Source organism: Plodia interpunctella, chromosome 11 (genome assembly GCF_027563975.2).
Source record: "Plodia interpunctella isolate USDA-ARS_2022_Savannah chromosome 11, ilPloInte3.2, whole genome shotgun sequence".
NCBI lineage: Eukaryota > Metazoa > Arthropoda > Insecta > Lepidoptera > Pyralidae > Plodia > Plodia interpunctella.
The window spans coordinates 6871775-6888001 of NC_071304.1; the positions used below are offsets into that span (position 1 = coordinate 6871775).

The 16227-nt window shown below is 32.9% G+C and overlaps 2 protein-coding genes across 3 annotated transcripts; both read left to right on the forward strand.

The window, feature by feature from the left end:
- The first annotated feature begins 1322 nt into the window (after positions 1–1322).
- LOC128673887 (uncharacterized) lies at positions 1323–5152 on the forward strand. Of its 2 annotated transcripts, none has more exons than XM_053752041.1 (4): positions 1323–1605; positions 1948–2071; positions 2386–2643; positions 3603–3744. In XM_053752041.1, the coding sequence occupies exons 1-3, from the start codon at positions 1567–1569 to the stop codon at positions 2640–2642; spliced, it is 420 nt and encodes a 139-aa protein (XP_053608016.1). In that variant the 5' UTR covers positions 1323–1566; the 3' UTR covers position 2643; positions 3603–3744. The 2 variants fall into 2 exon arrangements, with proteins under 2 accessions (XP_053608016.1, XP_053608015.1); XM_053752040.1 differs by lacking the exon at positions 2386–2643 and adding an exon at positions 3858–5152 and having other exon boundaries at positions 1328–1605; positions 3603–3745.
- Positions 5153–6861: 1709 nt separating this feature from the next.
- Positions 6862–15568, forward strand: LOC128673685 (uncharacterized). The gene is made up of 4 exons (XM_053751708.2): positions 6862–7020; positions 12965–13085; positions 13310–13409; positions 14545–15568. Exons 1-4 carry the CDS (start codon positions 6979–6981, stop codon positions 14660–14662), a joined length of 381 nt encoding a protein of 126 aa, XP_053607683.1. The 5' UTR covers positions 6862–6978; the 3' UTR covers positions 14663–15568.
- Positions 15569–16227: the final 659 nt, after the last annotated feature.

Genomic DNA, 16227 nt, shown 5'->3' on the forward strand with positions numbered 1-16227 from the left:
ATTCCGGGAATGTAGATAGTAGTCCTTCTTCAATTGCTACTTATATTATTTGTGAACTAGCTAAAAAAATCCGTCTATCTCACTAGTTCAATCGAGTTGTCCCAATATAGGACAATTGAGATGATTTCGACTATCTATACTTCTATACTATTATTATAAATAGGTACGCGTTTGTGAGTTTGTATGTTTGAGGCGGATAATCTCCGAAATTACCGAAGCGATTTCAAAAATTGTTTCACCATTAGAAAAGTACCTTATCCTAGATTGCTATAGGCTATATTTTATCTCAAAATTCCCACGGGAGCGAAGTAACGGGCAATATATAAACAGGACCGAGTTCTGAAGAGTGCAAACATTATATTGAGATAAAGCTATGGTTTAAAAGGGTACTATTTTATAACTGTGTCACCTTTTGGGTTCTGACCAAAACTAAAACAAAAATGGCGTGCTAACGTCAATCTACTTTATAAATATTACTGAATCATGTACTCGCACAATGTCATATGAAAATAAAATCACCACTGTGATCTCTTGATACCTTTTTGGCGGCAAATTTAATCTGCCAGGAGAATGGAAAATTAAAAATGTATCTCCTCATCTCAAGCCTCAATTCATAACCTTTTAATTTTTAGAACCTGGTCGCTTCTATAAAGCTTATGATTTATAGCACAAAATATCTAAGGGGACAATTATCAATATAATACAATACATAAATGCATATATATAACTATACAGGATTCCCTGTGGAACCAAGCGTGGCATGGGGAAACTGAACAACTTGCATTTTCAGTTCGATATTGTCGGTGAGATCATACCAGATCGAAGCAATAGTATCAACATACCTACTTATATCAAATTCCACATTTTGTGATTGTATTTTAATTAGAAAGGTATTTCATTTCACATTTCATTATTAAGAAACATAATAATCCGTTTAAAAATTAAAAAGTATATAAGAGTAACCTCTCTTAACTCTTTGAACTTTCAATAGATGCGGACGAAATGTCTATTCCTTTGTTCTAGTTAAGTGAGTTAAACACGTAATTTGCTCAAAGACCAGATAATTTAATATTTATAGATGTTTCTATCTCCGAAAATGGAAAAGTTTCTAGCCTTTAAACAGTCAAAATGTTCGTTAATCCACTTAAAAGCACATTGAGCGTTTAACCCACAGATATAAGAACATTGTTCTTATATCTGTGGGTAACAGATTACAGGTAATTTTTGTCACAGATCATTGTTCTTATATCTGTGGTTTAACCTTATTGTTCTGTGGGTACTGTGTACACCGATCCCTTTTTAAAAAGGGGGTGGATGGATATCAACAAATATGTATTAAAAGGGCACTTACCTATATTTTATTTAAAATTAAAAATGAATAAATATCGTTGTTAGTATTATCACCATAAACAATGCTTTTATTTTGTAGATACTCGTCATAAATTTTCTTTCTGGTTTGAGACAACGTAATGACGTTTGTCAAATTTGGATGTAATGTAATTTAAATTGTGCTAATTTGTGACTTTAATTTTATTTATTAGGTATTAATAAATCAAATATAACAAAATGCTAATACCGACGTGTTTAATAAAGTTTATGGAATTAGTAAGTTTGGTTTTCTTATTTTAGCCGATCTAATAGTTTTCAGGGAAAATTTTGATGGAAACGACAAAAACTTTTGATTGTATCAAAATATTGCTTGCTTTTCATTACTAAATACTACTTTTTATTACTAAGTAGATTTTATTTGTATTCTCCAGTCCACGGTAGAATTTTAAAGCCAGTAATAGGTGAATAGGGTGCATAAGCATATTTTTTACATTTAGGTACTTTTTGAATGATCGTAAAAAAGCATCTAAAAGTCATAGCGTGTATTTAATTTTCAGAACAGTATGTATCTTTTATGTTATTAAAATTCGACTTTTTAACTAAAATATTTCTTTTCAGTCATTAACTATAGCATGCCTCACGTTACACCACTACAGTTACGACCTGACAGATCTTCCCACATTGATGCTTTGCTCTGGAACATATGTAGGATTCATTGTCGTCCTCTCGGGAGAAATTATAGGTAAGTTCTTGACCCACTCTTGATTAAAACTTGGAAAGCGAACTGGCTTGCAAGAATTAGAAAATTTTAATTCATGTTTTCTATTTATAAAATAATATACAACTGCGTGTGGAGATTATTCTCCACACGCAGTGGTATATTATTTTATGTTTCTGAAATGTTGTATACAGTTGTTTCTATTGTTCGTTAATGGTGAATTTTAATTATTACCCATGTCTTCAAGCTGCATTCGATTTGATCAGAATTTATATTCTATATTTCATTTATTTTGACTGTCGCATTTATACGATCTAACCAATGAATCGTTATTATAGGAGAAATGATTTTCGCGCCATTAGACCTCGTTCAAGATATGTTTTTCGGGATCCTTGGCGTGGGTTTGTTCATCACGAGTGGGGGCTTCGTAATCGCAGGGAGGAACCGAAAGTCCTCCTGCCCGAGGACAGGGGACCACTTGGGGGCCATGGTATGTGGGTCCATTTCGATTGCAACGGGGATCATCATGTTTTTCGACTTGAGTTTGGCGTATTTGGATTCTGAAGAATTTGAGGAGGAAGCGCCGAGCATGTGACGTGTGTACACTGATTTAACCCTTGTAGATACTTCATTGGCTTGGTATTAGCAGTATAAATGCGACTTTCATAAAATATAGATACATTACATAATTAGACAACAGTTATTTTTGATTCACTTTATAATTTTCATTTCATACAAGTATCAATAGCTACTTATATTGTTTATTGCTGACTATGTCATATAAATAAGCAACGTATTATTAGTATTAGAAATGAGTAATTAATAATTTAAAACCCTGGAAACAAACTCATCTTTTGATATCTGTATTAAATATTTCAGTACTAACCAGTCGTTGGAATACAATAAAGCAAAGTTACCGGAAAACAAACCCATATACCTGGCAACTCAAGTTGGAAGCAGATATTTTCAACCGATTGAGCTGAAAATTTATACACACGTTTAGTTTGGATGACAATGCAATTATGATAACCTCATGGTTATCATAAGAAGCCATGAGGCTCCAGACTTGGGAACTCCTCAATGGTTTACTGCAAGGACGTGATTTTTTGTCACATATTGAATGCAATAAGGTCTCTGACAATAATAAAAGCTTGTTTCTAAAATGACATTATTGTAAAAATCTTCATCAAAGCTACTTGAATAAAATCTGTCATATATTACTCGATAAAGAAGAAAACAGACTATGCCTGCACTGCATAAATACTGGTACTTGTTAGGTACCTACTCTGAAAATAATTAGCGGATTTCGTTTCTTTATTGCCTATCTCCTAGAGCCAGATTTCCAAATTCAAACCCACCGTGGGTTATTTACCTAAACTTGAGTGCACTATAAATACAATTTGGAAATAGGTGGAGTTAATGCTAATTAAAATCATCTAACAGCCAAACGCTTATAAATGCTATTCGTGTGCAAAAAATATTTAAATAACATTAATACACTATACACATAGAATAATGATGTATGATGAAGAATGATCCTTGTGACTTTCAACAGGAGAAACAATTTCAGCGGCAGCGGACCCATACATAACTTCGTGGTGGGCGGCGGCGGGCGCCATGTTGTTCGGCGCTTGTGGCGCCCTCACCCTCAACGCGTGGAAAGACATACCCAAGTCGGACAGGCACATGTTCGCACAGGTCATACAATTTATATATTTAGTATATCTGGTAAATATCTGTAAACAGGAAATATAAAATTACTTTTTGCTGTATTTATTTATACTATATTTGTAGTATTTCCTTGGCGCAGATTCTCGCCGTGTGTTCGCTGGCCGCTGCAGCAGTGTTCGCCATAGATTCTCTCATTTCCATTTGCAATGGCCGCAAGTACTCCGACGACAGCGTCAAACCCGAGCCTTGTGGTGGCGGAGCCCGTGTTTACCAGTAACGTTTACAATATAGGCATTAATTGCAAAGTTTTTTATTTATTGATCATATTATCTCTCGATATTTCCGTAGATAGGCAGTGTTATGTTGTAAAATCTATAAAATTGGTTACACAACACGTGCGAGCACAAAAGTCAGTACAAAATTGTTGAAGTTATGATCAAAATCGGTCGGACATCATCACCATTTTCTTACATTTCCAAGTTGCCATCTAGAGAAAAGGTATGCTACCACTAGGCTTACTTGACCAGCTTAAGCATGCTGCGAAAAAGTAAGAGTGACATGCGTTCGCTTGCGCCCCGTTTGTTCGTAGTGATTTGTTTAAAGAAATATAGATGGAGCTCTCAGATATTTACGTGCTGTTGGACTCTAGGACGTGGAAGACTGTCAAATCAAATATTGTTTATTTATAGGTACTCTACAAGTTAGCTTATTTTTAACCCTTCAATGTTCCATTATAAGCAAAATTATATTTATAAAATAATGGTGAATATGTAATTTTAGCTGTGGTGATCCTGTGGTTTAAGAACTATGATCCACCACGAAGTGTAAAACTAAGCTGCTAGGCATATGATTTTAGTTAGGTTGACGTGCTGAAGTCTGTTGACCGTTATGATATTTAATTCGAAATAAGGTAGTAAATAAAATAATTTTTGAGCAACACTCCTTATTGGTATAAGCTATGTTGTAATATCTTTTTTACATTCATTTCAAATAAAATAAAGAGGATATTAATTAGATTGTTACCTCAACATCCTCAAAATAGAGTCGTCGCCTCATGTTAATTAAGTCACAAACAACTCATTTGGCCTGAGTTATTTGAGCACATTTGATATAAACCTCGAAGGACGAATTGTTTAGAATATTGCGTAAGCCTTTGCGATATTTCGGTACTAGTTCTAAGAACTACAACATTAGAATTTATCATACAGGGTATTTTTATTCAGTGCACATATTTTCACATTGTGCTGAGTATGTTATAAAACAACTTGGAAAGGAAATTAAAGTGAAAGAATAACCTGTAACTTCGATTTTTCATACTAAGTTGATTCAAATTCGTCAAATTGTATGGAAGATCTAAAAATTTTTGTCATACTTAGGTATCAATTTTTTAGTATACTAACAAAGTTTAATCATCCGTATCTACTCACTTTTGTTTAGTGTTAAAAAGACATAAGACAATATACACCTACATTTATTAATGAAATAAATATATTTTTGAATTTTATCTGATATTTGAACAATATATTATATTTTAGAAGTTATCAACAAACCCCCGGATTTTCACTTCTAGTCACTGTGATGTTGCACGCTGTGATGTCCCTCAATCTTCAATCAATATACCAAATATGTGTTCTGAAACTAGATCCTTGTTTGTTGCCCTTGCGACGCAACTTCAATACAACCATAATGTAGCTACATACCTAAATGTTATAAGAGCTTTCTAGAAGCTTTTAGTTCATACAGCGAAAGCTAACATTAGTATTTTGAAAAAATATAGTATCTATATAGAAAAGACATAATTCAGAAATTAATAAATTTATATTATTTTCTCATGCTCGATCAGAAAAATGAAGATGCTAATATCAGTAACCAATATCCCTCCATCATCTTTGTTTAAGACAATGCAGAGAAAGCCCTGGTAATATTTATTTTTATATTATACAAGCTGTCCGTGGGAATTACGAGATAAAAAGTACCCTATGTATTATTCCAGGTTCCGAATTTTATATCAATCCGTCCAGTAGATTTTGCGTGAAAGAATAATAAACATACACACATACATCCTCACAAACTTTCGCATTTAGCATATTAGTAGGATTAGATCCATTAAGTAAGTACGAATTTTACACTGTATGTACTAAACATACGTACGTACTTTTACAGTAAGAAGTTAGAATTGCTCCAAAGAATCAGTTCAATGACTAGCTGCACGTCTAGGCTTCGCTCGGGTAAAACCATGATAAATTATACACCTAAACCTTCCATAGGAACCACACTATCTATTGGTGAAAGCCGTACAAAAATATGTCCGGTAGTTTTTGATCATGTCGCGATCATGCAGACAAAGGAAATTTTAAATTTCGATATTTAAGTAATTGATGACTTCACCCTGCCTACTAACCGTCATCGGCTTGTAATTATATGTTATCAATAGGTCGACCTCTGAAGATATTTGTCACGCTTATTATCTTGTATATGAACGCTTACAGTTTTTTATACTATTTGAATTTCGTATGTAGGTAGTGAATACACATGAACCGATCCGTCCATACAGGTTATTGCTACAGATTTGATTAGGTAGATAAGATTACCAATGTTGGTTTACGTCCATTATTACATATCAATTACATGAGGAATTAAAGGATCATCCATTTATTTAGTTACTAAAAAGAAGCTTGTTTATTTTTTGTCATTTACTTAGTATAAAGATGTTGAGATACATTTATAAAAATAATGCACATAAGCATAATTAAATCAACAAACTCCGTTGATTAAGAACATATTCAATAGGCAGTTGGTATTATATTTTATTAATAGTAGATAACATTACTCGTATCTATCTGTTAATTTAGATTAATAATAAAATAAATAACATAAAAATTGTGTTGTTTATGGACCGGGTAGGGAAGATAAGTATAAACTAGGCAAATATTATACAGGTCAGACTATCAGTTACTTAGCCTGGCCAATTAAAACCCAACACTTTCAAATATTAATTATTTTAAAGTAAACTTTTAAATAAAACACACGCAAAGCGACTGACATTTGACAATAGGATGTTTACTAGTATAATACGACAAAGCTTACGATTACGATTTACGACAAACTATGATCTCATCGTGTTATTCACTGGAGCGCGTTTCGAAACTCCATCCACGCCATGCGCAGTCTCGACTAACGTCCCACCCCGAACGCCCGCGAGTCGAGTGTAAACACACCTTGATTTAAAAACAAAATATTATAAATTTTAAGTGATCAAAATGGCCATCAGCAGATTGTCTATTATCAAATTCCTGGAGCTGGTGAGTGATAGTTATATTTTTAAATGTTGACAGCTGCGTTTTATACCTGACTAAACTGCACCTGCTTTTGTTTGTTTACCAAATACGTACGATGGCGACGCACTTTTAACGCTACAACTTTCTTTTCACCGACTGCGCTGAGGAGAACAATAAGTATATTTACTTGGCATCTTAAAATGCGTAAGAAATGTTTTGTTTATTTTTATGTTATTGATAAACATGAATGTTACCTCAAGCACAGTATAATAAATATCTGACTGAAGTTAAGTGAGACATTATACTGCAGTTTAAGTAACATTTATGTTTGCCTATAAATTTATTTTACGATTAATCAGTTTCGTTCAAAAATATTCAACCTACTTCTAGATAACTTGACAATTTAAATTTGTCTCTAAAATCCCTGAATCATTCGTAATTAAAAGGATATTGACCTGATAGTCTAAAAATATTTTTATACGTATTGTAAAAATCGGGGCGGTCGCCACGCGCGCCGCCGGTGGTACTTATAGCTTTCTTGGAGGAAGTGCTCGGTAATAAATACTGACGCCACAGCAGACACCAAAATATAACCTATAAAATATTAGTAAACAAATTGAAAACATTTACGATAGTAAAGTTTGGAACATTATTTAATTACAGGACTAATTTTAGACTAAAATTTGCTATTTGAACGATTTTTTTACATGAGAATTTATAAAATAAAAATTATTTCATTATCATCATCAATATTAGCCTTTTTCCCACTGCTGGGAATCTCTAAATGAACGCTTTTTTATCCATCGTCGTAACGTCTTGTATCTTACGAGACCAGTGAGCATGTTATTAATCTACCTTTCAATTTTGCCAATATATAATGTAAATTTTAGGAAGAATTCCAGTTGTTACGGTGTATAGCGCATTGCGCATGCGTGGGATAATGTGAACCATAAATAAGAATTTATATACCTCACCACCATCCTTCATGCCACATTGCGTCATGTCTAAAAAAGCTGCTGCACAGTTCCTTACCTGATAAGTTAACCTTCAATTAAATTCATCTTTTGTAAATATTATCTAACTAGAGACTTGTTTGGTTTAAAATATTTTCGTTCATATTTTTAACCTACAATTTAACATAACCAACCTCTCTTATTCATTTTACATTTTTTACGGTATCATACATCCATTATTATAAATTCATTCAAACACAGCCGTTGCTTACAAAATAGGTAACAAATGTACATACAGGAGCTGACAGAACAGTTATTATAAATCGTGACATACATAGGCCAATTTAGTACTTAGTTCTACTAAATATGTATAACCAGTTATAACTGAGATAGTTTGGATGTGTGTGAATCTGAGTGTTTTTGCAAAATCTATGAATGGAACATTTTCGATTAAATTGGACACACGGGTAGAATATAGCCAATAACAGAATATTTATCTATTCGGAAATGGATTCCGATTCCGAGTTCCGATGCAGATAATTTCTCACACTCATTACATAAATATATAATATCTAAAGTTAACTACTCTACGGAAGAGTAATTATACATGTACAGGCTAAAGTACCAATTTATTGTTTAGTGCGCTATGACGAGTGAAATCGATCGAAGACGTTGCATTCTATGCATACTAAATACATACGTTCTGTCAATGTCAAATATTTTAAAGTGCGACAGTGAAAACTAATAAGTATGCTTTTTTTAAAAAATAAATAATAGGGTAAGTTTATAGACTTGTACTTCAGTTAAATGGTACTCATGATCCTATTTATACTTCAAGATAAGACTAAACACCTAAAAATAAACATAATCAAAATCAAATCATTTATTCAGAAATTAGGCCTTCACAGGCACTTTTTCACGTCATAATCTAAATTAAATGATGTTTATCAAAGCTACAAACTACTAGCATTTCGGAACGACCACTGCTGAGAAGAAATGCCGAAAGAAACTCATTCAAACAGTGTTGGTCCCTATTATGCCAGAAGGGCTTACCATTTTTTAAATATAAATATAAGTAAATATGTTAATAAAATTAACATAAAACTACCAGTTAAAAGGTTACAATTTTGTGTTACCTCAAAGAACCTTCCTCTGACCATGATTCGCTACGTTTGGCTAAGGTTAAATTGTTATCTCACTTGATTACATCACCTTAATCTTGCGCATGTGATTCTACCAATGAATGACGGGCATACCAGAGACCCCAGGTCACGTGGCTTCATGACAAACATATTCATGACTAATGAAACCAATTTTATTTGTAAACAGTGATGATGTTTCATTAGTCATGTACATTTGCCATAGCGAATAATTTCAATTAAGGAAGCTCTATTGTTCTTTTCAATTACCTACTACATTCGTCGAGAAAAACATTCTTCCAGCCATTTTATCATTATCTTGATAAATTGGTTAGATTTATTTTAATATCCATTGAATTTTTGAAATAAAATACTTTTACATTCGTGGTCTAAAACAATTCAATGAAAGCTCAAACCCTAACAGCAAAACAAAAAAAAAATCCCGTGCCAGCGGCCCATCCCTCTAAAACTTGTTTTTGTCCAAGGTAAACAAGGAACCAACGCCTACGCTTAATGGGGTCACGAATACCCGACTAGTGGGTAGAGTTACCAGATAAATAAGTAGGCATAAAATAGGTCATTACTGTGAAATCTCCGTACATTTTTTTTACTGATAGTAAAAAAAAAGATGAATCTTCTTATAGTACCTAGTACTAATTAACAAGGAAATATTTCGATTAGTCCTACAAAAGGAAGTAATGTTCTAGATCCATTGCATCTGCTGAAATTGATTGCTATTGGTATCATCAACTGTATGCTTCGATTGAATTAGATTTGCAAATGATTTTTTGAAATTTAATTTCCTTAGATGCATGTGACATATCAAATACAAATACCGAAACAGTTTTGAAAGTTGGCTCCACAATTTAGAATACAGGCACGTGGAATATTATGTCCACATTACATTACGACTTACGTACGTTTGTTACGTAGGGTCAATGATCTGCGTTAACAGTATATTATTATTGAAATTGAAGGGACCATTAAAAAACGATCGAGGAAACCAACTTCATTTTATATATTTCTACTTGACCTGTTTCGGAAGTGAAGATAAAGTCTCTGGAGCTCTCATTATAATTCCATTTTGTATTTATATAATTAATTTCATTGAAATAAACCAAAAGTTGACAGAACGTAGATACCGAAGACGCGTCAAACTAATTTCATAGTATTATATTATTCTACTCGAAAGTCCCCGAAAGTACGTGGTTAAGTATTCTGTCTACACAGGTTTTTACTAATACAATGGTCCACTTGTAGTTTCTCCAGTAAGCATAATTAGAGTAGCTGTGTTAATTAGAATATAATGGCTCGCTTGAGGATTACTGTCAGGTCCATAGAGCAACCAATAGGAATGTTCATGTCCATATTGACTTGATGTGTGAAGAATACATACACCTAATTAGCAACTTCAAGGTTTGATGGTTTCATTTGACTTAAGGATTATTCATAAATTAATAGTTATTAAGCTCAATGTTTAGAATTTGTTCAGAGTTTGATCACTGTCAGTATATTTTTATATATTCCTAATTAACAGATTGGGGGATCAAACGGGAATAACTCCATTTTCGTGGCAGGTCTTGAATAAAATAATCTAAAGAATTTGTGAAAATATTTCGTTTCATCCTATATACCTAATACTGGATTCACAAAACAGTCTTGTAATTGCTTCATTATGATTTCTGAATGGAGACATCATTCATTAGAACAAAGGTCAAGTTTTGCTTTAGAAGACGCGTATTAGGTACTTTCTTATGTAGCAAAATATTAGATCAGTGAAACTTTTAAGACATAAAAGTTTTTAAATAGATGCTAGATATTGTCTAAATAAAAAAGCATTATTTTTTTTTTCTGAAATAAGTATTTCTTATTTAACTTTACTTTATTATTAATTTGGAGTATCTACTAATTCCATGGTACACATATCCAAATTTTCCCATTTATAAATATCAGTAGGATCACAATTTTTGGGATGACGTAATATAAATCTGTACTAACTGCTTCAGTTATGTTAACTAGGTAGATACTCTGTTAGCTTACGATCAGATTTTAACGTGGGTATAGATTGTGTGCGGACATTCCATTTATTTTTGTAGGACTATATAACTTCATATGTATATGTATACTATTAAATATAGGAACAATTATATTCCAGTACAGTGTGTTGAAAGTGGCAATAAAAGTAAGGTCAATGCGCTAGCTAGCCTGTTAATCGATGTTATTAAAGCTATTATAATATCTAACTTAATGTTTTCAATATCAATTTAAAATGTATACCGAGATAAAAATAGTAATATGCGAGTAGATAATCTTGTATATTTATTCCAATGATTTTTCTTGCCTATGTATATAAGCATTGGAAGAAAGGAGAAATATATCATGATATTTAAAAATCAAGGTTTCATTTTTTTTATGAAACCCTGATTTTTCTTTCAACGACAAACATAATATTATCATTGAAGGATTGAGTATAGAGATAACTATGTATATACATTTTAAGAATTACGGGATAAACGATAACTATTATCCCAATTCTTAAAATAGCTGCTATCAAACGATGTAAAAAAAATAAAAAATAACTAACGGAATGGTAGATAAAGGCTATACAATTCGGACGCGATAAGCAATCTCTAACTCCCGTATCAACTTGAAACAATTAACCCATTTCCAGTCCATCCCCAAGGTCTTTTGACTGGCCGACCTCGTAACCTACCCTGCCATGACATCACCGCGCCAAACTGGTCCCACGCCACGCGTCATCCATGAGTACCTATTGCGTGTATGACGACATCGTCTTTTCAATTGTAGTCATAGTCATAGTCACAAGCAGTATATCCTTATTAGTGACAGATTCAATCATCATTCTGGATGTATTGTTTTAACAATTGTTAGAGTATACAATAATACAATAATCATCAATTTGAAAAATCGGAAAATAAATAGATTTCAGTGGTACCTATGGTATCTACGTAAATAAAGGCTCCTTCTTTCCCAATGATGTAAGAGACTTATAATTGAATGGAGAACATAAGTAGAGGAATGCCTAAAAAAAGATGGATGGAGTGCATTCGGCAGGCCAGGCGCCAAAAGGACAGTAAGATATCGGTTTACATAAGACAAAACGTAAAGTAGAAAAGTTTATATATGGTTTTGTATTTCAACGTAGTTGTTGATTGTGTACCGATATTCTGTAAATTTTTGTAGGACTTATATGTATGTATAATGCAATATTATAAGGAAAGTCGGGGCTCCCGGAATAGCGAAATTCCCACGGGGAATCGATAAATATACCGTTAGTGTTATTCCAGGTTATTTAAATTTCATACCAATCCGTGCAGTAGATTTCGCGTGAAAGAGTAACAAACATACACAAACTTTCGCATTTATTATATTAGTAGGATCAACAAAGCGACCATGAACCATTGTGGTCAACAATAATGATAAGTTATCAAAACAACGATAAATATACAAATTAATAAATTACATCTGTGGTTACAACCGCACCTATTTAAAAAATAGTTTATCTTCACATTTGCCAAATACTTTAGTAAGAGAACTACAAATTAGACTCAACATTCGTTTACGAAATAAATTTTAAACATCCTGTAAGTGAAAACTAATGAGAAATCCAAGTACGTTACTGATAGCGATGATGTATGCGATTTACTATTTCAATTAAAACTGAAGCGTCCTTAATACAGGGTACAGCCAAAGATCCTAAGCCATAAAGTAGGTAATGCGCGTGTAACACCCCTGGTGTTACAGGCATCCACAGGCTGTGGTTAACACTTACCATCAGGTTACACGCATACCTGTTTGCAACCAAAAATGTATAAGAAATATATTTGAAAAAAAAAAAATGTTTGTAATTTTCAGGCGCTGACATGCTCATGTGTCGCTCTCCACTACCACAGCTACAACAATGATGCGGACATCGGAATGCTGGTCACCGGCACTTTCGTCGGCTACCTGATCATCTTCGCTGGCGCTGCCGCTGGTCAGTTCTTATTACACACTTAGCACGTTTACACGTAGCTGAACTTCTTCAGTCGTATTTCCTCATGAATGAAACACATACACAACTCTTTTCTTGGTACTACTAATGGAGTGGTTTGCCATTGCCTTCTCCATTTCAGACACAAGTGTGCAGATTTCCTCACGTTGTTTTCGAGTACGAATTACGAATATTTGACAATAATAAATCCATGTTTTGGTTTCCAGGATACTTGATGCAGACTCCGTCACACAAACGCATAGACATCTTCTACTCCCTGGTTGGAGTCGCTCTCTTCGTGGCGAGCGGCGCTGTCATCATCGACAGGTACCTAACTGTTTGCCATTAGCTGTAACAAAAAATAAAATAAACGTATATTTCTCTTCATATAAAGACACGGAGTATTATACAGAGAATTATTGCTATCTATAGTACGAGGTAATAGGATAGATGACAAATTTGTATTTCGGTTTGACTATTGGAAAGTCCTTTTGTTATTAGAAACATCAGTGAAAAAATTACTGTGATGATGATAATGCTTCCAAAGATACGACAAAAATAAAATCACACATTTTTGATTTCGTCCAAGCGCTCCATACTAAATGACACTAAAAGGTGACGTTACGATTGAGTAATATCTTCGCAAAAAATCTGTTTGCTCAGCTACCTTAAATATTTCGTATATTGGGATGACTTCCTAATAAAAGTTGTTACTAAAATATTTTTTTACGAAGGTCGATTTATTTTTTTATTTTTTTGGTTACGTCTTTGAATTATCAAAATGATCTTAAAGTTTATCTATTTTATCTAGAGTAAACATATTGTTTTACAATTTTCTGACCTTTTTATCTATACTATTGACGTACCACGGATACACTTTCTATTTTTTTTTAACACGATGTATAGGTACATTATAATATGGGACGTTAGTAATAATTCTCGTTAGTAATAACGTGCTACGTGTTTGTATGTTTCGTGGTAGGTTTACTGAATGGTTAAAGAGTGATGTCTGGGATAGGTTACAAAAGAAATTTGTAATATTTATCACCAAAGACTTCACACTCAACGTCTGAAATCACAAATTACACTTGGTTTATAAGTTGCTTTATGTCATGTTTAAAGCAAGGCGCGTGTGTGTGCGTAGTGCTAAAGCTCAGTGTTAAGATATAGTTTAAAACCATGAAGCTATAGGCAATACTGTAACAAGGCACTATTAAGAACTTTTGATGATAAGTACGTAATAATATATTTCACGCAAAAAGGAAAAGTCGGGCTACAGATGAAAGAGCTGTTAGATCTATTATTAATATTACATCTCGTATAATAAATATCTCATGTAAAATTTATAACGTTTTAAACGTTTTATTTGTCTGCTCGCAATACATAAGATAAGATCACCAAATTGTTTCATTGGTACAAAAACTCCCTTAAATAATCACGTACGTTTTAATTTATTTTCCAGATACCAACACTCTTCTAAGAATGACTTCACGAATAAGAACCTCGCCAAGGCCTCCCTGGCCATCATCAATGGAGCCATACTTCTCATTGACGCCGTCCTGACGCAGCGTGGAGGCTAAAACTTCTGTCTTTATCACTGGCTGACTTTCTAAACACCGTTCATATTACAAATCTTGTGGAAATAATAAGTTGAATTATTTTAAGACTTCTGTATTAGAATTATTCAAATTTTAAAAAATATGACTTCATTTTTCTTGTCGAGTTTCAGTTTTTCAGTTCAAAACTATTTGTAAAATTATTTGATGTTTTTAAAGTTGCCATGTGAAATCTTGACTCTTTTTCGTACTGTCCACTATAATTATATTTAATAACGAATTTGAAATTAGTTGTGCTAGATGTTTTGGAAATTCAAAGATTGATTCCATTATGTAGTCAAACAAACTTATGTAGTCCGTGGGCTACGAACAAAAAAGATATAATTATTGAAACAGAAAATGAACAATAAAGAAAAAGAAGTACATTTACAGTCCAGCTTTGGGACTCGTATCTGCTTTCACAAAATGTACCTAATTTAATTTATTTTATAAGGTTTAATTTATTTTGTAGGAGAACTTGTTGCTGTATATGTCCATAACTAGTCCATATTGATACACAGAAACAGAGATATACGTACATGAATCGGATATTATGATTTATTCTGAAATCGTTTTTCTATTAAATCGATTAAGTAATGTATCCCACATTAAATGTCTTTCAAATGTGCCTTCATTAATGCCTATAACAGAGACACAGAATCGAATATTAAATAAATAATTGTAACTTAAAGTTTATATTTCAAGTACTAAGACTAATATTATATTACCTCCAATATTTTATAAATATTTCTGCCAATTTGTATTATATTTACACTTTTAAAAATTTGAACAAAGTTACACAGTTTTTTATTATAGTGTACTTAGAATACTTCCAATTTCACATATTTACTTCCATCATTCAATACGAATAAAAACGTTTTAAGGTGTTTTCGAAGGATTTTTTATTTATACTTTCTATTATATAGTCTAGATATCAAAATTTAAGGTCTCCAGAAACAACAAAAAAAAACTTTCTACCAACTATCTATTTGAATATTTTGTAATATCAAGCATCTGAACGAATAAGACGACAAGAAGAGTACTAAACCTACTAAGGAATGATTCATGTGTATATTTCACCGAAATCCATTCAGTAGATTTTTTCCTTTTGACTTTTAAGTATTTATATCAATATCTAAGTTTTTAAGATCTTTTATACCCCAAATAGTTAATGTTTTAAAAACACTGTGTACTTTGATTCTTTATCGAACGCCGGCTATACACTATTTAATAGTTCCCCGAACTTTTGCGGCTTTGACATACATTGCTGATTTTACCTTGCGGTAAAAACCACATACGTTATTCGCTACGTTACGTTCATTCGCTTCGGCACCTGTCTGACTTCGCCGATAGTGTGTAACAGCCATAATGTGCAACATACGTTTGGTGAACTAGCTAATGGCATTGAAAATAGCTCGGATTAGACTTGGCAGGTGGAAGGACAGCGGCAATTACCGTGACGTGCGACTATTTGAACGGTTTTGCGAATAGGATCAATTTGGTTAGCCATTGTTAGATTTATATTTCTTGCCTAAGGCCGTTTGTCCATG